This window comes from Nelusetta ayraudi, unplaced genomic scaffold (genome assembly GCF_046127955.1).
Source record: "Nelusetta ayraudi isolate G7.1 ecotype Tasmania unplaced genomic scaffold, CSIRO-AGI_Nayr_v1 ptg000031l, whole genome shotgun sequence".
Lineage (NCBI taxonomy): Eukaryota > Metazoa > Chordata > Actinopteri > Tetraodontiformes > Monacanthidae > Nelusetta > Nelusetta ayraudi.
In genome coordinates this window covers 2,793,048-2,813,776 of record NW_027466081.1, presented here as the reverse complement: position 1 = coordinate 2,813,776, position 20,729 = coordinate 2,793,048, and the positions used below count along the sequence as shown (strand labels likewise).

At 46.7% G+C, this 20,729-nt stretch overlaps 1 protein-coding gene across 2 annotated transcripts in view; it reads left to right on the top strand.

Annotated features, from left to right (window-relative positions):
- The window catches only part of cntnap5a (contactin associated protein family member 5a), a 146,062-nt gene that overhangs the window by 12,618 nt on the left and 112,715 nt on the right, over nucleotides 1-20,729 (top strand). Inside the window, exons 1-3 of one of the 2 annotated variants that reach the window (XM_076030854.1) lie at nucleotides 14,008-14,161; nucleotides 14,405-14,515; nucleotides 16,886-17,079. In XM_076030854.1, the coding sequence (XP_075886969.1) occupies nucleotides 16,906-17,079 (174 nt within the window). In that variant the 5' untranslated portion in view covers nucleotides 14,008-14,161; nucleotides 14,405-14,515; nucleotides 16,886-16,905. Of the gene's footprint in view, nucleotides 1-14,007; nucleotides 14,162-14,404; nucleotides 14,516-16,885; nucleotides 17,080-20,729 lie in introns of those variants that run through there. The other variant, XM_076030853.1, reaches the window with a different exon arrangement.

The following is a 20,729-nucleotide window of genomic DNA, read 5'->3' as shown; positions in this document are numbered from 1 at the left end:
GTGAATTAGACAGGGGAGAAGAAGAGGGGGGGGGGTCGCTCCTGTCTGTGATTAGATATTGATTGCGATGCGTTCGCTGAAACTGCGACACGGCGCCTCGTCTCGCAGGCTCAACCCGCTGAGTCGACGCGGATGAAGCTGCAAAGCGCGGCTGGCGAAGGCTGACCTTCAGGGATGAGCGCCGAGCCGCGTCTCCCGTCGCTGTGTAAGATTTCCGGGTGGGAGAGAGTCCAAACCAAAATATCCGTGGGCTGCACGCCGGCGTATAGCCGCACTTGGAAATGATTTTTTATTTTTTTTCCTGTTATGTCATGGGGGCGGGGATGCTTCCTGGAGGCCACGCATCATACCAGCTAACCTTTGCGAGGCTGCTGGAACCCTCAGTTGTTCAGTTATCCGGAGAAATCTCCAAAAATCAAAGCTGCTTAACTGCTCGGAATACGGTCCGACCAATCAGTGAACTTTGAGAAGAACGGAGGCGGGAGACACGCCCGTCATGGTTGCGCTGGTGACTTGCCAGTAAAGGATGTGGCTCTGAGAACTCGTGTCATAGAACAATTTATAAAAAAACGAGCGGAAGATCAAACAAGATCAAACAAGTTTCCCCAGGTATCTTGAAAAACCTTATGTTGCTTTGTACATGGGTGCACATAAAAAAAAAACATTTTCACATGAATTTACAAGATTTTACTGTATTTCATAAAATCTGATGGGTCCAAAACACACACAAAAAAACTGTAAGTCATGACTAGATCACACATATACATTGTTTGTCATAGTGTACAAAATAGTTGTTATGCTGAGATTTCAAGTATGCAATCCCTGTAAGCTCAAATCTTAATCATCAACCCCCTCAACGTGTTGCTTCTCAGGAGAATGAAGTTGAGTTGATTTTCAAGGTTTTGCAATGTGGATGCTATTTCATCAGTTACGTCTTCATGCTCTTCCTGTTTGTAACAGAAAAAGCGAAAAAGCTGATTTTGCTTTGGGGTTGATGTAATTTTTTCAGTTGGGTAGGGTTGTGGCATTTTCTTTCTTCAGTATCCCCCCTGTCATGATACATGTAAATCATACTATTCTCCCAAAATTAAACATTCAGAAGATCATGAATTAATAAAGGCGTAAAACTCTGCATAAACATGAGATGCTAACATGACCATGCAGCCCCGTTTCCTCTTGCGCTGGCACCTCGATAACCTTGCGAGGCATCAGAGCCACTGAGATTTCTAGTCTGGAGACTTGAGTACTCCGACCTGAAGTCTTTTCATTTGGTCTCGAGGAACCAATCAGCCAAAAAAAAGAGCACGAAGCGAGTGCTGCAGGCTGTCTTTGAAAATCACAGATAACGCACAAGTGACTGCAAGCGCATTTGCTGCTAAAGAGATTAGCGCTGATGCTGCACCCGAGGCAGTTTGATCAGAACTGGACAAGATTTCCTCGGCACTGTAGGCTTTTCTGTACTCCAGACTGGCTTTCGCCGCTGTTTAGTTAAACACTTGCGTAGCTTCGAGGCTCCCCAAACGGCCGTGACTCTTCTTTGACCTCTTCCGAGCCGAGTCCCGCTTGGGCTTAAGCGGCTAGTTAGCAGCTACCATCCTACCAACAAACACACACCCCAGCTGTTCCCCCGGCCGCGGACTATTTAATCCAAGTTGCGTCGCGTCACGAAGGCTCCCTGAACTCTCTCGGACCCCAATGACAAGCGCGCGCATTGTCGCCTGTGATGCTAGCGCTAAGTTTTGAAGCCGGGAGGAAGTAGCGGAACGGCAAGAAGGTCAAAACAGATTGTTTTCCTCTTCCCTGGTGGAAAAAAACAAACAAACAGCCTCTTCACAGTGTGACGCCAGGCGCTACGAGATGCTGCTAACAGACCGATTTCACCCAGATGCTAATTGTCTCTGCAGCAGCCTCTGTTTCTCTCCCAGCCCCGGGAACACACACACACAGCAACACGCGCGCACACACAATGAGCGCTGATGGCTGCGTTCCCACTAAATGTTCGAGTCGGGTTGCCAACTTCCATCGGGAGGAATAGAGAATGGCCGCAGATGGCGAGCGCCGCGCTCGTGTTCTGTCGGAGGGGTGTTTTCCGCGGCAATTGTAACTGGTGTTTGATTGTGTTGGGGGACGGATTAAAAACCAACAAAAGCCAAATATTCAACCGGCACTCGCGAGCGTCTCAGAAGCATCTGCAGCTACCAAACGTCTGTGACTGCCACAGCGAACGGCCAGAAATTCTGACCGCTCATGCGGAAATCTCTCGCAACTGCAGGCCTCCAGAACATGACGGTAACTAAACTTCCTGTACAGAATAGCAGGAAGTTTGTTATAAGGGGTCGTTCAGCCAGAATCAATCAACGCGACAAAGTCAATGGAGGCCCTGAAACCTCGGCATTCATCCACAGAGAGGATTCCTCTAATGTGAAGTACAGTGGTGTCTCTATTCTAATAGCATGGTGTCATCCACATATAGCTTAGTTTGTCATGAGCGTGACTCCTGCCTCGGAATCTACAGTAGATTTTTTTTTTTTTTTTTCGTCCGGAACGTTTGTCGTCGAGAGCTTTCGTTGAAGTCTGTCTGTCTGAACCGGGGAAAAATGTCTGGAAACAGCCGCAGGGCTGCAAAGTTGAACAGACACCCAAGACGCAAAACGTGTCGTGTGCTGATCGACTACCTGTGTGAAAAGTCCCCAAACGTCTGCGAGGAGTTCCTGCAAAACCAAAGGGGCGCTTATCAGAGCCACCTCGTATCAAGCGAACCTCTCTCGACAAAGACGTTCCAGTCTACTTTTAAGTGAGCCAAGTGGAACATTTCCTGCTGAATTTCAACCTCCCTCATCAATGAAAATCAAGAATTCACCACAAAAAAAAAACAAAACTGTGCGCTTCACAGGGCCTCAGCATCAAGTCCTCGGAATTGGACTTGACAATCAATCTCATCTTCCTGCTTGCAATACAATTGAAAATGTGCAACGCAAATGTTCGCCCTGTTGTCTTGCAGTATAATTTGTGTTTGCGCTCATCAAACAGCCAGATCGCCCCGCTGCCGTACGTTAGCCGCTAACGCGGCGGCGCCAAGGTTGTATCTCTGTTTATTTATCGCTTCAGCCTTTCACTGAACTCGTCACTCACCAGAGACTTTTCTTATTTCCCCGCGGTCGCCTCCTCCGCCTCCTCCTCCCCCTCCTTCTTCGCTGTATATTCATGAATGCCACCCCTTCAGTCAGCAGTCAACAAGAACGGAGAAAGTCTAATTTCAGTGGATTCCGAGGCAACCTGCTGCAGCGGACAGGTTGAGGAATGAGAGGAAAGATAAATGCGCTTCCTGAACCCAAAAAGTTTAAGGAAGTAAACTGTGTGCGCTGCTCTGAATAGAAAAATCCCTGATAAGGGAATCACCTGCCACTTTTCTTTCATCTCTCCGAGCTTGGTCTTTTCCCGTAGCTTCCTTTTTTTTCTGGGCTAAACCACTCTGCAGTTGTGAGTGATCTCCCCACCCACGACACTTGCAAAGCCAGAAAACGCCCTCATCCTTTTTTGTGAAGTCACCAGACTTCCTTCATCTTGGCCTCAGGCAGGATCCGTCCATTCTGTGCGTATACGCCTTGCGCTAATTGCGTCGCTTTCTGATCCACCTCAAGAGCATGAGCGCCGGTTGTCATGTCTTCCTGACAAATCACTCAATCGACTCAATCAACATTTATCAATGCAAGTCTCACATTCACAGCCGTTGCGAAGCGCTTTTCGCAATCAAAAGGATAAAAAATAACAGCAGTGGAAAAAGTCCCCGTTGGGAAGAAACCATGAGCAGACTCTGAAGGGCGGCCGTCTGCTTTGACCGGTGGCTGGGGAAAAGGAAACACAATAGCTCCAGGTACCTGCTGATGGAGCGACAAAGTCATGCTAAACATTTTTGGACCTACAGCACAGAGCTAGCCACTATTTTATCCTCTGCTTGTTACACGTGCTCGTTGCATTCTACACGTTATCTCAGCTCGTTCAATTTACGGCAGGAATTTTGATAGACGCGAACGGAGACCCTTCTCAGAGGCTCCATGATTTGCTTTTCACGCCGAGGGAAGTTGCAACGACTGAAGGGTCGTCTCCCGGAGAATTGAATATCTGTTGTTCGGCTCTTCCTGGCACGTCTGCTCCCCGCGGACGTGAATCTCAAGTACAATGGCTCGGCAGCCTTTGCAGTCCATTTCACAGTGAGGGTTGGAAAACATTATTAACACTGGGTCTGAGTACAAAAAAAAAAGAATCTGTCATTTGGCACGGGGGAAGAAAAAAAAAAAAAACACGTCCAAATTCTTTCCTCCCGGATGAAAGTCTTGTGGGTTTGTTTCTTCACTCACCACGTCATCAGGCTGACTTATTGAATGCTATTGTGGATGCAAACTAGCTGTATCATGTTGTGAGATGCAGTGCAATTTGCTATAACCATTTAACTACATACATATATTTGTGTGTTTGTGTACATATACTGTGTCTGTATATACGTACATATAGGCAAGTACAGCAGTGTGATCCAACAAATAGTTTGCTACGGCTCTGTATTTGCTACCACTGGCTCGTAACTGTTATCCTTCTCGCTGCCCCCTGCTGGCCCTCCCGTCTCTCCCTTTTTCTTCTTTTTTAACTACTCTTTTATCAACGCCACTCCGGTAAAGAAACTTTGGACACTCAGTTGCCGTGACATTTCCCAGTTGCTACAGGCAAGGAAAAACCTGTCACCGAGACGAGACGTTTAAAATTAATTATTTCTGACGCGCTGCCACCAAGTGAACAGTGAATTAAAGTCCGTCAGAGGGGAAAGACAGCCTTCCAGATTTTCTGTTATTAAAAAATATTGGGCTACACCCTTAACAACTTCCATTCAGCGCCGTGTTTTGTTGGGCCAAGCCATTCCCTTTACATTGCTCTGAGCATAAATCTTTGTATTACACCTGCACTGTTAGCTTTGGATACGTGTCATGCCCGTGTGGAAATCCAAGTAGGTCAGCTGATCTGGAAAATATTACTCAGACCAGCGTGTCTGGCACCATCAACCATGTCAAGCTCTAAGCAGCTTAAACCCTCTTTCTTTCCCATTCTGGTGCTCAAGTTGAACTTCAGCAAGTCGTCGACATAAATATAAATGAACACATTGAGTTAATGTCATGTGGTTGGCTGATTACTTATATATGTGTGTTTATTTATATATCTAATATATATTTTTTTTTGCATGTTTTTCACATTTAAATGTTCCAGATCATCGAACAAATTTAAACATTAGTCAAAGACAACATAAGTGAAGTTTTTAAATTCAGGTTTTCATTAAGTTAAGTTAAAACATAACTTAACTGTGGATTATCACACCTGAGTTCAATTGCTTTAGCGACACTCAGGCCTGATTACTGACGCACCTGTTCTCAATCAAGCAGACAAAAAGATCCTCAAAAGCTAGAAACTATGCCGAGATCTGAAAAAAAAAAAAAGAAATTCAACAACAATTGAGGAAGAAAGAAATTAATTGAGATCTGTCTGTCTGGAAAAGGTTCCAAGGCCATTTTGAAAGATTTGGGACTCCAGCGAACCACAAATGGCGCAAATATGAACCGTCCCAAGAGTGGCTGGCTGGCCAAAATTAGCTCAGCCACGACTCAACCAAGAGGTCACAAAAGACCCCACAGGTACGCCCAAAGAACTGCGGGCCTTGTTTGCCTCGGCTGAGATCAGTGTTCATGACTCCACCCTAAGAAACTGCACAGAGACCGGGCAAAAATGGCCTGCATAACAGATTTCCAAAATGAAAGCCACTGCTCAGCAAAAAGAGTTTTGCGTGTGCGTGTGTACATGTATATTCATGTATCTATACACATGCAGTGATGTATTCAGAGCTTTTGAGATGGTTTTCTCTCCCTGTCATGATGCAACTCCACATTTCCAATGCACGCGCAGCCCGGCCCGGCCCGGCCAGGCCCGGCCCGCCTCCCTCCCTCCCTCCTTGCTTCCCTCCGACTGTGTTATCTCTGTTGACTTTTTCATTAGTGCCATGTTTAATTAATGGAAACCCACCCTCCTCTCCCCTCCCCTTCCCCTCGCCTGCCCTCCCTCCGAAATAAAAAAAAGAAAAAAAGAAAGACGACGCGCTCGCCTCGGATTTTCTCACCTGCGATTTCCATTTGCGACAACAGCATGTGAGCGCCGCGGCGAGGCGGCGAGGGCGGCGAGGGCTGGAGCGCCGCGAGACGTCGGCGCTCATCAAAGTGATGGAAAACCAGCCGCGTGGCTGAACGCAAAAACGCGGCGAGCTGCCCCGTACTTAGCGGGGCTGAGTGGGGGGGCCTGCATTAAATATAAGAGGTCGCTGTCGGAGGGAGGCGGGGGCTGGGAGTGAAGTGAGACCTCGCTCGCTCGCTCGCTCGCGTCTTCCTCCCTGAAGATCCGGGGACTCGACCGGCCCGCTGATTAATTGGTCCGCCAGTGTCGTTTTAACAGCCACGTGAAAAAATATACAACAGCTATTTACGCTGCATGCGCGGCCATACTTCGGAGGTACTTTGACACCGGCCGGGGGGTGAAAGTGAGACGAGGAAGGTGATGCAGTTCTAAGAATAGCGAAATGAATGTGTGGTGACCGACGCGGGTGTTGCTTCTCCGCCACCGCTTCTATATTAATGTATGAGGGGGGGGGGGGGGGGGGCAGAAGCCGCGCAGCCTTGCGGTTTTCCCTCCGTCTTGTTGTTGTATTTCCAGCACCTCCTCGTGTTTTTCCAGCTCCGGCCCCTTGACCCGCGCTCTTTGGATTTTATAACTCTGGCAGTGTGTGACCGCACCGGGTGCCGTCGTCTGCTTTTTGACCCCGCCACCGCCTCCGCGTTTTGTGTTTTTTTTTTTCTTCTTCGGATAAATTGGTGGGAGGGAGAAAAAAAAATGTCCACAAAGCAGCTCTGAGGCTCGCAATCAGCGAGGCATCTGGTAGAGCCGAGAGAGAGAGAGAGGAGTTCATTTCCGCCGGTGGCTTAAGACGCTGTTTGCACTCCGGCGTGATCCCAAGTTTCTGCATCACTTTTTGTTTGTATCTTTGTCTATTTACATCCATATGCTATTTCATATCATGAAATTATCAATTACAATTTTCTTTAGCTAAAGTAGGACTAGATAAGTTCACACTTTCAAGCATGTGAAGCATGTGGAAGATTCCAAATCCATTCTTCTATTGTTCTGATCTTGCCTGTCTATTCTTTTAAATTCATTTAGTTATCTATTATTATTAACTATTAGTTATCTATTATTATTATTATTATTATTATTATTATTATTATTATTATTATTATTATTATTATTATCATCTATTACATCAATTTGATTACCCGTTTCTTGATTTGCCTTCTTGACGTCACTACTTATATATTCAAAATAAATAAAAAGGTATGACACAATGTATTCTTCCCACACTATGTCTGACAGTGAGTTAAGCGATTGAAGATAACGTAGAAATAAGGTAATAATAATGTGAACACAATAGCCAAGGCTAAGCTAGGCAGGGATGATGCCTTTAAAGGTGCCACAACATGTAAAATTCATTGTGCCAGTACTTAAGATCAGTAATCTGCGTCTATCTGTTCAGTAAACTCCTAAAGTTTTGGTAAAGTACTTCTTTTGCTTGCTTACACTTCCGAAAGTTCACGCTACAATGAACGAAGCAGCCCGAGCCGTGAACAGTTCTTCTTCTTTTTTTTCTCTTTTTCCGGATTTTCCGGGCGTTCTCTTTAGCTACCGTCCAGCTGTTAACAAGTCCTCCTTCCCACTTTCATTGTGTTTTCACCCGGCCGCTTCCAGCAATCCTTGCAGAAAATCGACGCGCCGCGTCCCGTCCGCTACATTCCTGAATGCGGCCTGAATAATTAATGTCCGGCAGATGAGCTGTGTATAATTCACTAAAGCTGTCGATAGCCCAGTAAAACATCCCCCCAACTGCCTGTAAATGCCGATGGATCCCTTTAGATTATATGCAGTGTCCGGAGAAATGAAGTGCTACAGTAAACCAGGGTGTGCGGTGGGGGGTGCTTTTTTTTTTTTTTTTTTTCACTCATTCGTATCGACTCGCGCTTCCTCGAATTCAGCCGGCGTTTGGGACTAATTGTCAACCGATACTTCATCTCTAATCGGGCGGCGGCAGAGCAGAGGTCACCGAGCACCATGAAGCCTGTTAGTCCATGTGAGGCATCATATGAGGCTTTATCAATAAGGCTCAGAGGCTCCTCCGTCACCAGATAGCATCGCTGCGCCCTTTTGATGCTGTTGACCCTGCGGTCCGTGTTGACTCCACTCGCACTCGCCACCGGCCGGCACTTTGCCGCCTGGTCCGAGCTTGCCTTTCTCTGGCCGTCTACACCTCTTCTTTTGTTCGTGCCAACAAAAGCTTGCACGATTGTTCCTTTCTGTCTGTGCTCGTAAGAATGAGCCAGACTGGTGTGAGTCCATTACGTTCTGGGGGTCAGAGCGCGGCCAGCGCTTGATGATTATGATTTTTTTTTCTTTAAGGTCGATAGTGCAGATCAATAGGCCGGTGTCATCCTCCAGCCTCCATAAAGAGGAAAATGACTGGATTAGAAAGTGGAGCTTATTTACAGACGCAGCTTCAACTGAAGCTCGCCGCTTTATTACTGGTATCACTCAACTGGTTTGATTGCAGGGAAATAATAATAATAATTCATTTTTTTATTGCTTTTTTTTGTCATTGTGTTTTTGTTAACATTTTCAGATGTTTTTCAACCCAGGACTGCTTTGCAGCTGCCTCCTTTGAATTTTTATAATCACCGCAAAAAACACTCAAGCATAGTTGTCAAACTCTGGCCCGCGGGCCAAATTCGGCCTGCAGTGTCATTATATTTGGCCTTTCAGACAATACCCAATCACGACTAGAGCTGAGTCGAGTATTACACAGCATTTGTACCACGACTACTATAAAAGCCAGAATGGTCTGCTGGGTAATTTGGTGCATCACTCAGGACAGGACGGTCATTGAAGGATATTATTATGACTTAATTGCTTGATTGTTGTTATTTCATTTTTAAATGTAATGCTAGCCCTGTGGAAAGGTTACTGTTGAAATTTAAAACCAGAAGGCTGCAAATAAGAAGACTCATTTTATTTATTTTGATTTTCCAAATTTGAAATTGGATTCTGCATGTGAAGTTATGTATTGAATAGTGTTAAGCTTTGCTTGTTCCGAATTCAAGTTGAAGCAAAACTTGCTTGGGTCCATATGAAAAAGATTTTTTTCAATAAATATGATTGTTGGCCCATGACTTTATCCAAGTTTTACATTTTGGCCCACTGCATATTTGAGTTTGACAGTCCTCTATTAAAGAATCACATCCACAAAGCAGCATTGAACCCTCTGTTTCGAGCCTCCTGCTGAGTTGTTGGGTTTTTTTTTTTTTTTGCTTCCAGCTAAAAACTGATGCTTTTCTGGTCGTGTTTGACCTTGCCCTTCGTGACATCACCAGGGTCTTACTCTAACGAGATGTGATGAAGCGTCTCTGGCCAACTCCAGGAATCAGTCCTATTCAGCGGAAATTGTTGAATCCTGGATTCTGACCTCCGTCGCGTCCCTTTGATCCAGACGTTGCGCCGTTCTATTTTTAGGAGCCTTTTTTGGCCGCCTCTTCCTCCGCACCCCTCCGCCTTCAGCTGTTTGCCGCACGACGTTCGAGGGGGGGAAGTCGGACTTCCATCGTCTCGAGTCTTCGCGTGCCATTTGCGCCGCAGCTGGAGCTAAAAATATCCATCTCTCGCTCGCGCGCTACAAATGGCGCTTTGTAGCGATAATTGAGTTTGATCTCTTTGTGGAGCGGCATCTGTTGTGCACTCAGGTGGAGACCGGCTTGTTAATGAGCAGAGGAGGGGAGGGAGGTGGGGGGGGGAAAGGGGAAAAAAAATAAATAAAAAAATAAAGTAGGCTTCTGTGTTCCGTGCGGCTGAGTCAGTGCCGCTGTCGGTGCAGAGGAGTCATTTCAGAAGATCTCACGCTCTCCTGACTTGCGGGCCAAACCTTTAGCCCGCCACTGTTTTCCTCCCACTTTGCAGACTGAATCACATCCTCGGCTCGAAGGAGGGTTTCTAAAAGAAGAATGCAATATCTCTCTCTCTCTCTCTCTCTCTCTCTCTCTCTCTCTCTCTCTCTCTCTCTCTCTCTCTCACTCTCCTTCTCTTCTTCTGGTGGAATGAAAAGATATCGAGTGCAGTATATTGAACGGGGCTCCCTTCACCCGGTCGCATTCCATACTTTATTCCCTCTGAAAATCCGTAAAAGACAGCAAACAAATTGATCCCGCTGATAAATGCCGTCCGAGGCATGGAGCCTAATGCGCCGCGGCTTGTGTATCCGCAGATATCCACCGTATTTCAAAGACAACGGGGCTGGGTGGAAATTTTCTCTCGCGCCCGGGAACCTGCGCGGCTCTTGGCCTGTTCGGTGAAAGCCATTCTCTAATGTCTCTAAATGTGCAGCAAAATTGTGTGCTTCTCATGATGAAAGTGCCCCGGCGTGCAAGTGGCACCACGCAGTCCGGAGTGTCGGGGCAGATTTTTCCAAATGAAACTTTAGAGTTGGAGCCGCCATGGAAGACTGACATTCTAATTAGGAGCCAATCCGCTGCGACGCTGTTGACCGCAGCAAAGAAGATGCACACCTGCGTCATGCTGTCAACAAAACCAAACCCTGAAACACAGAGGTGATGACGAGGGTTGCCAGATCCATGACAACGAATTGTGCACATGCCATGTTAGCGCTCAATAATAACAACATATGATGATAATAATAATAATAATAATAATAATAATAATATTACATCAGTAATAATATAATAATAACATCGGGCATCGTGCAGCGAGCAATTAGTACAGCTGTTGCATTGTTGCATTTTTTTTTTTATGTTGAATTGCTTTTTCAACAACTCAGTGTGAAAAATAGTATTTAGTTTAGTTTAGTTTAGTTCATTCTGAACATGTTCGGAGAACAAATAAGAATGAAGAGTGATTTAAGAAACAATACAAACAACATCAGAATTATCACTTTTTTTTTAACATTTTAAGTTTGTAATTTCAAATCAAGATGACTGTGTTTCCATGAAGAAGTATGAAAAACTTCTAGTCTTACCCCCCTTGTTCCTTTTCCTAAAATCGGACCGTAATTCTTTAGCGTATTGGTAAAAAAAAACAAAAACAAAAACATACAAAACAACCTTGTGACAACCAGGCATCGGATTTTAAAAAGGAAAAAGCAACATGTGCGCCTTTTCATTGGCCGAATGCGAAACCCATCCAGATTCCACATTCAACAGGGCCGTTGGTGACTCTTTGGGTCACTTCAGCTGCTGCGCCAACGCGCGGTGCTAAACATCTAAATGAATTACGCTGGAATGACACCATGTTGACGTTAATCAGAGTGAACCGCGCAACGCCGTCGTGACTCCCTCGGTGGTAGCGGGAGTATGTGGGGGGGGGGGGGGGGGGTTGTCAGTGCTGTCGGCAGTCAGATGCGCGTTTAAAATTGGGATATTTCTGAGTACCCACTTATCAGTCACATGACTGATACATCTGTTTCCTTGGGCCTCCCACGGTTAATCGCCGACTCCTCAGGTACCCCGCAGAAGCTGTTAGAGCCTCGGAGGAGAGAACTAATTATTCGCACAAGACAACTTCCACAAAGTGGTAAATGTTGCCTTTTAGTGAAAGAGAGCAACTGAGAATAATATGGAGCCATTAAGAATAGAGAGATAATACAGAAAACAACAACAACAACAACAAAAAAAAACACATTTTGGTTTGCTAAATGAGAGCCTTAAGACTGTCGGGCGAAAATGCGTAAATTACTGCGTTAATCTCTGTTTTGTGTGGTTTGACGTATTTACGCTGCTATAGCAGCCGAACACGGAGATCAATCAGCGCTGCCGCGTTCGATTTTAATTAGAGCATGTTTTTGCTGGCGGCCTCCTCGGGGTGGAAATCCAAATCTCGGAGAGTCGCGTCGGGGTTCGGTTAATTTAAATTGTCACCCCCCCCCCCCCTGCCCCTTCCAGGTAAAGCATGGACATTGTCGTCGAACGATAAGTCCCGCGTAGAAGTGAAGCGGCAGCGACGGCAGACGCCTCCTTCCTTTTTTGCAATTACCGCTCAATCTTAAGCCTTCAGACGTTAGAAAAATACCGAGGAGTGTAAATCTCTCGTCTTCTGGAGGTCGAAATCGTTTTTTGTTTGGTTTTGTTTTTTTACGCCGCAAAAATCCTTTGTGGGGCGACTTTAACAACTTTTGCAATTTGTCACCCAAGAATTGCGAGAATCTCGCAGCCGCTCGTCTCCAGTCACACCAACATATGGGCGCTGCTCCTTCTCATCAATTATGCCGCCGCTGCAGCGGCACGCCGTCGTGACTCCCGCCCCCCCCCCCCCCCCCCCCTCCGCCGTCACTCAAGCCGGGCTCTCGTGCGACTGACGCACGAGGCCCTCGCCGTGCGGCGGCTGCTGCACTTGTGATTTCGAGAGAGATTAAGTGTTCTCTTCCCCCCCCCCGTCGGCAGCTGCGTGCATGTATTTATATCTGTGTGTTTGCAGGGGTTTGCGGGGGGGGGGGGGGAACACATCCCGCTTCATTTGACTACAAGACGCGGCTTCCTGCGAGCCTCGTGCCAGGGTTTGTTTTTTTTTTTTTCCCCTTCTTTCCCCGAGCCGCCCGCCTCAGAAGATTTCCAAGTCATCCCAACAAGGCCGAGGAGCGGCTTTCGCGGACAAATCTTCCGACCATAAGTCTCTGTGATTGACAGGCGGGACATTTGTTTCGGGAGAAGAATTCGTAAACAACAACAACGGCGGCGCGATCTTTTGAGAGATGATTTTTCTTCGTCTCCTTCGTTTCTTTTGCTGGGTGGGGGGGAATTCCATCCCGTCCACCCGCGGTGTCGGGGTTTTGTTTAATCTTTTCAAAGCGGCGAAGGTCCGTTTGATGTAAATGTTCACGATCGGTGAGGATGGATTGAGCGGAAGGGGGGGGGCCAAGGCATTAAGCGCCAGGGCCTTTGAGGTGTAACCTCGGCGAGGATTTGTCTGAGACGGAGCGTGTTGGTAGGGGCAAGGGAGACGGGCCGGGTCGGGCGGGGCGGACGCCAGATTAAAAGATGAGACGGGAGAGGATGAGAGTTGTTTTCCTCCTTTTCATCCTCCTTCGGGAATCAAAAAGTGGGATCCCGAAGACTTTTTTGATGGATTAGGAGCCGCTGCGCTTGCATAACGCGCGGCTGTCGGCGTGTCAAGATGACGTGCCGCCGTTCTCGTCCAACACCCCCCCCCCCCCCCCCCGCCCGCCGCCCGAGCCCCGAGCCCTTCACCACCCTTCGCCACCGCCGATGAACATCTGCAATCTTCGGCGCGCCCACCATAATTTGAGTCTTGGACAAAACAGCTTGATCCACTTTAGTCACACTTGAAATCGGGATTAGAGAAATCTCTTGGCAAGCGATCTGAGCGCAGTCAAATCAGGTCAGCGGAAAATTCGCCCGCGAGCGCGAAACCGCCGTCACCTCCACCGCGCTCACGTGCCGCCCAGACGGACAGCCGGGCCGATGACGTGATTGGAATTTGTTTGTTTTTTTCCCCCTCGCCCCAAAACTCCCTGCCGGGGTAGAGTGGCATCCTGGAAGACAAAAGTGGGGCCTCTCGCGCGCTGAGTTGTGGGGTAATTGCAATCAGGATGGTGCCACTTTTCATTACTCTGCCTGATTCGGTCGCTAACGCGGCCGCCGAACGCTCTTATTCTGGCGAGAAGATGGGACTGACAAGTTTAGATCACTGGGCTCCTAATCTGTTACCCCCTCCCACCACCACCCTCAACCGCCCCACACCCTTGTCGGTCGGGATGTAATCTCACACGGCGCAGGATTAAGAGAGAGAGAGAGAGAGAGAGAGAGAGAGAGAGAGAGAGAGCGCACGTGCGCGCACGTGCACAAAAAAAAAAAAAAAAAGGCGGCACTGCGTTTTCTCTGTGCCTTTTTCAAGGGTCGCCGCGCGGGTTAATAGACTGTTTGAGGTGTCTGAGAACTGGATAAGTGAGGCAGCCCCTGTTATTTTTCGCACCCTCCCACCCGCCCGTGCTGTAAAACTCGACCACTCACAGGTGAAATTGCCCTCCGGACCCCGCTGACGGCGCTTTACCACTAACAGCACTGCGTTTAACGCTTTTATTCGCCAGTCGCGCAAAAGTAGGCAACGCAATCTGCGAGCGCCCGAGCAATGTTTAGTTTATGCTGTGAAATTTGCCAAGAAACCCCCCCCCCCCCAAAAAAATAAATAAATAAATCACTGTCTGTCGTGTTAGGTGCCTGAGCCATCTGAACGTTTGCCCCGTTCCCTCCCACAGACAACTGCAACGGTCCCCTGGCGTCCACGTTGCCGCAGTCGTCCTTCCAGAGCTCCTCGCAGTCGTCGGCCAGCTACGCCGCCTACAACGCCAAGCTCAACCGGAGAGATGGTGAGTGCAGACGACGGCTCACACGGACCGTTTTGTGAGTTCACGTAGTTTGTTTTGTTTTGTTTTTCCTTGGTAAGATGTGATCAATTCGGTGTGAGAATTTTTTTTTTTTTTTTTTTTTTTCCCCCCCAAGGATACGAGCAGGATTTTGGTGTTAGCTTCGGACCCATCGGGACAGCTAGCCTCGGAGAAGCACTGTTACAAAAAAGCTGCCGCTGTTGTTGTTGTTTTCAACTTCAGGAAGGATGTTGTTTGAGTGAAAATATGACTAAGAGACCGGTAACACACACACAACTTCAGGTTTGAACAATGCCTTCTGTTCGCTCGTTCTTGCTAGAAACTTGCAAGTTAAGAAAAAGAATGCAAATAAATAATTGAAGAATAGGATTGAAGTATCTTTTGATTATGATAAAGAAATATAATGTCAATTTGATTTAATAATTACTATCAAATATAATCTATCTATAATAATAATAATGATAATAATATATGATATTATTGACTGCTAGTCATGCTAGCCGTGGTCGTACAAAATATACCGGTTTGTGACAGAGACGGAAGGAACAGACAAATGATTAACAACATGTTAGTTGATAGTATTCTTATTCTAAACAAATGTAACAATTATTGAATAGCAACTAAAAGTGAGACAGAACTTTGTAAAAAAAAAATGTGAAGAAACATCAACTTTACTCATTTTGTTTGTTGGTTTGCAAAGTTGGCCCCCAGCCAGAAGCTTATGCTGTTCAGGGGGCCACGGCGTGGAAAAGTTTTGGAACCCCTGCACTAGTCGGCTCCTTAACCTCTGTGTCGATGTTGAAGGGCAAAAGCCACTTTGATTGAAACAAACCTCAAATTCCCAGAACTAATTCTAAGGTCTGCTACTGACCCCTGAAGAAGGACTTGACTTAGAGTAAAAATGACCTCAGATTTCGCACCTCGTCCCCTGTTGGCTGGTTTAACTTCCTGCGGTGGCGGAGGCACCTACAGTATCCACAAACAAGTCGTTTTCTGCCCACAACCTCCTGCCTGACGCCCGTATCTCATGTTTAACCATTGATTCTCGGCTAATAAGGAAGCCCTGCATCCACCGAATCAATAGGGAGCGTTTACGGCAGCGTAGCCAGGCCACAGGGGGGATCGGCAGTTTGTTGTCTCGCGCGCCCTCTCGGGAACTCAGCCGGCATCACGCTAATCAAAAGGCAAGCAGCCACCAAATACGCCGCCGAGCTGTTTTGTTGCAAACTAAAAATCAGTAATAAGTGGAAACGGGGCCCGTATGATTATTCTGATTTTACTCCTCGTGCACCGAGAGATGGTAAACAGCCCCGTCATCAATTTTCTCCCTCGGCTCGGCGGACTCCGTCCCAGTCCTGTGATACGACATCAAGCCTCTCGGGTACAAAGGAAACAACACGCGGCAACAAAGGCGCTCATTAGCGTCGGTCGTACGTCATCAAAATCCAATTAGAGATGTAGCCACAGACGGGGGGGGGGGAGATGAGTCTCGAGTCTTGGTAGTTATATATCAGCGGCCCAACGTTATGAGCAGAGGAGGACTTGTTTGAGGAGGACGCTCGGCAATATTGTTGCAGCGGTAGCGGGACAGAGCCTAGCTTAGCGCGCTAGCCGGTTGCTGCTCCCTCTGTGGGCTCTGAAACCACACTGTAAACATTTCGAAATGAAAAAAATGAAAAAAAAAAAAATCTTCCCTCGGCGGACTGTAACTTCACCTTGAAGCCGCTCATGCACTCAGCGAACCCTCTGTACACACCTCATACACTTTTCATTTCGCAATCGCAAGCCCGCTCGCGGCTCGGCGCCAATATCGATGCTTAATGAAAACTGCTGCTGACTGTTTACTTCTTCTTCTTCTTCTTCTTCTTCTTCTTCTTCTTCTTCTTCTCCTGCTTCTTAGCTTATTTATGGCATTGGTTACAGAAGGGTAAACAAAGAAAGGTGGCAGATTTTAAATCTTATGGTGTGAGAGAAAAAAACAAGCTAAATACCGGTGCTGCCTCTTAGTGGCGCTGCGGTCTCCACTACTCTTGACTTTTTTTTAAACAAATGAACAATGTGAAAAAAAAAAAAAAAGAAGTTATTTGAAATGTGGTGCTACAAAAACATTCTGTTCAGTTATTCAGTTGTTTTTTTTTGTACACATCTGATGAAACATGACATGTTTTGTTTCTTTTACTTTTCTTTATTAATTTAGCATCGGTGTATGTGTATGATTTTGACCAATCTTTGTTTTTTTTTGTGAATTTGTTTGTTTTTTGTTTGTTTTTTTTATCCCAGTGAAAAAACTGGAAGAAGAGCGCGGTTGCAAAAATGAAACCCTCTTCTTTTGCTACTATTCTCCCCCCTCAGGGGCAGGAGGCTGGTCTCCCATGGTGACCGACCAAGACCCCTGGCTCCAGGTGGACCTCAGGGAGCAGATGGAGGTGACGGCCGTGGCCACGCAGGGCCGCTACGACAGCTGGGACTGGGTCAGCAGCTACCTGCTTCTCTACAGCGACACGGGCCGGGTCTGGAAGCAGTACCGGCACGAGGACGGCGTCGGGGTAAGTATCCGCACCAGGTGTGTGTAACAATAAAATGTGGATTCTCGCGGAATTTCAGCAACGAGATCTCGCAGGACGGAAAAATAAAATGTTTTATTTTCAAAAAACAACAACAGCAAAGTCACTTTCAAAAGTCATCACAAGCTACCAAAGACTAAAGGAATCATTTTTACCATAGTAGAGAGATAATCAAGGTCCCTTTGTGCTGCTTCTTCCTTCCCGCTCCCGCGCTAGTCGGGCACAATAACGTCTTCTCAGGTTTATTGCTCTCTTTATGTCGACGACATCTTGCAATCTTTTGTCAATTCTTAAATTACCGCGGGGTCTCGCCACCGCAGCAGCCTGTAGTCGCATCTGGTGGGAGTCGCCGGACAGACGGAGCGCTCATGCGGCTGGGGCCCAAGCGGGACTCGCTCGCATCTGGCGGAATTCAACTCTCGGGGATTCTCTTGTGTTCCGTTTCCTTCACAGCGGAATCAACGACGCGCAAAAAACAAAACAAAACAAAAACATTTCTTTTCAAATTATTTCGCGAACAAAAGAAACGGGCGCGTCGGAATGAATGCATCATTTTAATGAGCCGCATCGTTAACATTTAGCCGCGGCGCTACATCAGCTGTCGTGCCAGATAGGTGAATGCCTGATGGGGTTGCCCGGTCGCTGAGGGTGCTGTGACACCGGCTCCTCCTTCTTTTTTTTTTCTCTCACACGTTCCGAGGTGTGGGAAGTGTAATCACTAGACTCTCTGTTTTTTTTTTTTTTGTCCTTCAGATAATGTCACAACATGTTGCGACAGGCGCAGAGAGAACACAAGGTCTGGGAAAATAGCCTCACGTTGACACGTGTCATTAATTCTTTATTGTGTTCGTCCCAGTTGTGTCACCAGCTGCTGCGAGATATTATTTTTTTCTCTTCCCCTGCCTGGCAGCCCAATTAGTAAACACGTCGTCCCCCCCCCTCCGAACGAAAACCCTCCTGCTGCCGCCGGATTTGCTTTATTGTGTTTGCGTTCAAATTTGTTCTGAAATGTTCGGCTCGATTACGTCCGAGAACCTGTTGCTTTAAATTATTCGCTTTTGCGCCGTATTTAGAAAAAAAATAAAATGTATTACCGAGCGGAAAGTAGAAACGGGAAAGAGAAAAAAAAAAAAAAAAAAAAACATTGGTTGACTCCGCTGGCTGTTCGTTAAAAAAAAACATAGAGACGCTCACCTTTAAATACTTTGTCAACTGTACTGAAAAAATAGTCCGTCGGCCAATTAAGCCAAAGGTCTTTGGTAATTGCTTTGTGTTCTCTCTTTTTTTTTTAAACACTCAATTTCTTTCAAATGAAAAATGTGAAAGGTTGCGACGACGGCTCCAAATTGCGACGGGCGACCCGCCGGAAAGTCGCCGCCGTAATGAACCTTTGCGTTTCACTTAAATGTCTTCCCGCGTTGAAAGTCAATTACCTCCGAGAGAGTTGCGAGTTATTCAGTAATCAGTTTGTGCCGTCCGTCTGAGCGCTCGGATGGATGCGATTGGCTGCTACCTCACGCTGCGTTCACGCGATTGCGAATCCCAGCAAGAAAACTCTCCTCTTTGAATTTAATGGTCTATAATGTTTTCACACACAAGAAAGAAAAAAAAAATATTTTGACACTGGACCATGCAAATGCAAAGCGCAATCAGTCTGAATTAATCATGTCGAAGAGCTAAAAGCACAAACGAAGAAAAGGAGGTTTTCATGCGGAAATCTCGAGCGTTTGAAGAGAGCCCTCGAGGGCCCTGCAGCTGATGCAAGCGACCAAATGGGGAATATTCAATATTTTATGTGCCATCCGGTAAAAAAACGTCGCACATTCTGTTGTCATTTATAATATCCCCCAGGTTAATTTGTTTATTCAGGCATGAAACCCGTGATATCATCATCATCATCATCGTCAATTTTATTATCATTTTTTTTTTTTGCAGCATTAAAGTTTACTACATCTTGGATTCAGTAAGCTCCGACAGAAGTGTGTTGCCGCCATACTAAAAGATAGATAGATAGATAGATAGATAGAAAGACTATCACACAATGACGTGGAAAAATACACAATTTTACAAGACAATTTCTATATTATTACATGATAACAAATTGAAACCAAACAAAATGAGGCACAAGCAAGGCTGATATCCTGAACTCATTGATTCGGACCTCAGTGGGACCTATGCAGGAACACTTGGAGGTGCAGATGTAAGTGCAGTCCAGCGTAGTGTGCCTTTGCTTGCCTTGTTTCATTTTAGTTCCGATTGGTTAGCATGAAATGACGTGAAAATTGTTATTAGCAAGAACTCGCGGCTGAGCCTTTTATGAGACAACGTGATCATGTCATGTAAAAATGTGAACATTTACACACATTAGCTTAAATATTGTCACGTTTATGTGAAACTCTCACATAATTATGTTGTACCGATCCCTTTTTTTTCTCTTAGTATGGCAGCAATACGCTTTTGTAAGCTCCAGACCCTAATGTGCAATTTTCTGTGTACATGACTTGGGGGTTTACAGTCGTGATCAACTTACCAATAGGTCTGCAGCTTTTTCCTCTGCTCTCAACACAGTATTTTTCTGATCTCTTCTTTTGATTTTTTGATTTTTTTTTTTTTTTTTTTTTTAAAGTCCCACACGCGTCTCAAATAAAGCACAGACACAGACGCTGGTGAGCCAGTGATGGGTTCGTTAAAAAAAGAAATGTTGCCACAAGCTCCGAGTCCCCCTGTGAGAGACGAGATGTCAAGTCGGCCCGGAGATACTAGCGGAGCGACGGCAGGCAGGGTGGCGGCGGGTGGGGGAGGGGCACGGAGACGACGACGATATTTCCAACATTTAAAATCATGCGGCACTCAAAAGGCACCACACCAGCCAGCGTGGGCGCCACTGTCAGGATCCTGGCAAGCGTTAACTGCGACGTCGCGCAACCGTGGGCGTCGACTGATGTGGGATAAATAACGGAGCCTCGCTGGCAACCCCTCCCCCACCCCACCCAACGCCGGACCCCCAGATGTTTCCAGTTACTTGTTTATTTATTTATTCTTGAGGATGAATGGCAGCCAATTAGTCGGCCGCGGCTAACGCGGCGCGATCCCGAGCCGGCTGACTCGCCGGCGCGCTCGCCGAGACCCCGTTGATGGCAACTCGCGTCCTCCCTGCATTTTTAACAAGTGGAGCTCAAAGGTAACGGCTGGCTGCCAGAGAGCTGAACCTCGGCGGGGACTAATGAGGCGGGAGCGGCAGGCTGGAAATGGCCAGCGGCTCTCGGGCGATCCGAGCTAAGGACCCGGCCACGTTAGCACAATGGGAAGATTAGCATTTTTATATAAAAAAAAAATATATATATATATATATAAAAAAAAAGAAAACCCGTCTCGAAAGGTCAACGGTCCTTCCGGCGTCACCGAAAAACAACAGCGTCAGTCGGCGTTGCCACGGAAACCGTCAAACTACTTGTTTGCGAACGTATGGAAAAAACAGGGGCGCTGGATTTGTTCTTCTTTTCGATGAGTGAGCGCGAGCGGAAAGTACAGCCAAGGTTTCTCAAGGCTCCAAAATCAATGTCGGTTTCGTGTCCCCCCCCCCTCCCCCCCCCGTGGCGAAAAAAAAACGACAACAATATGCAAACCACATT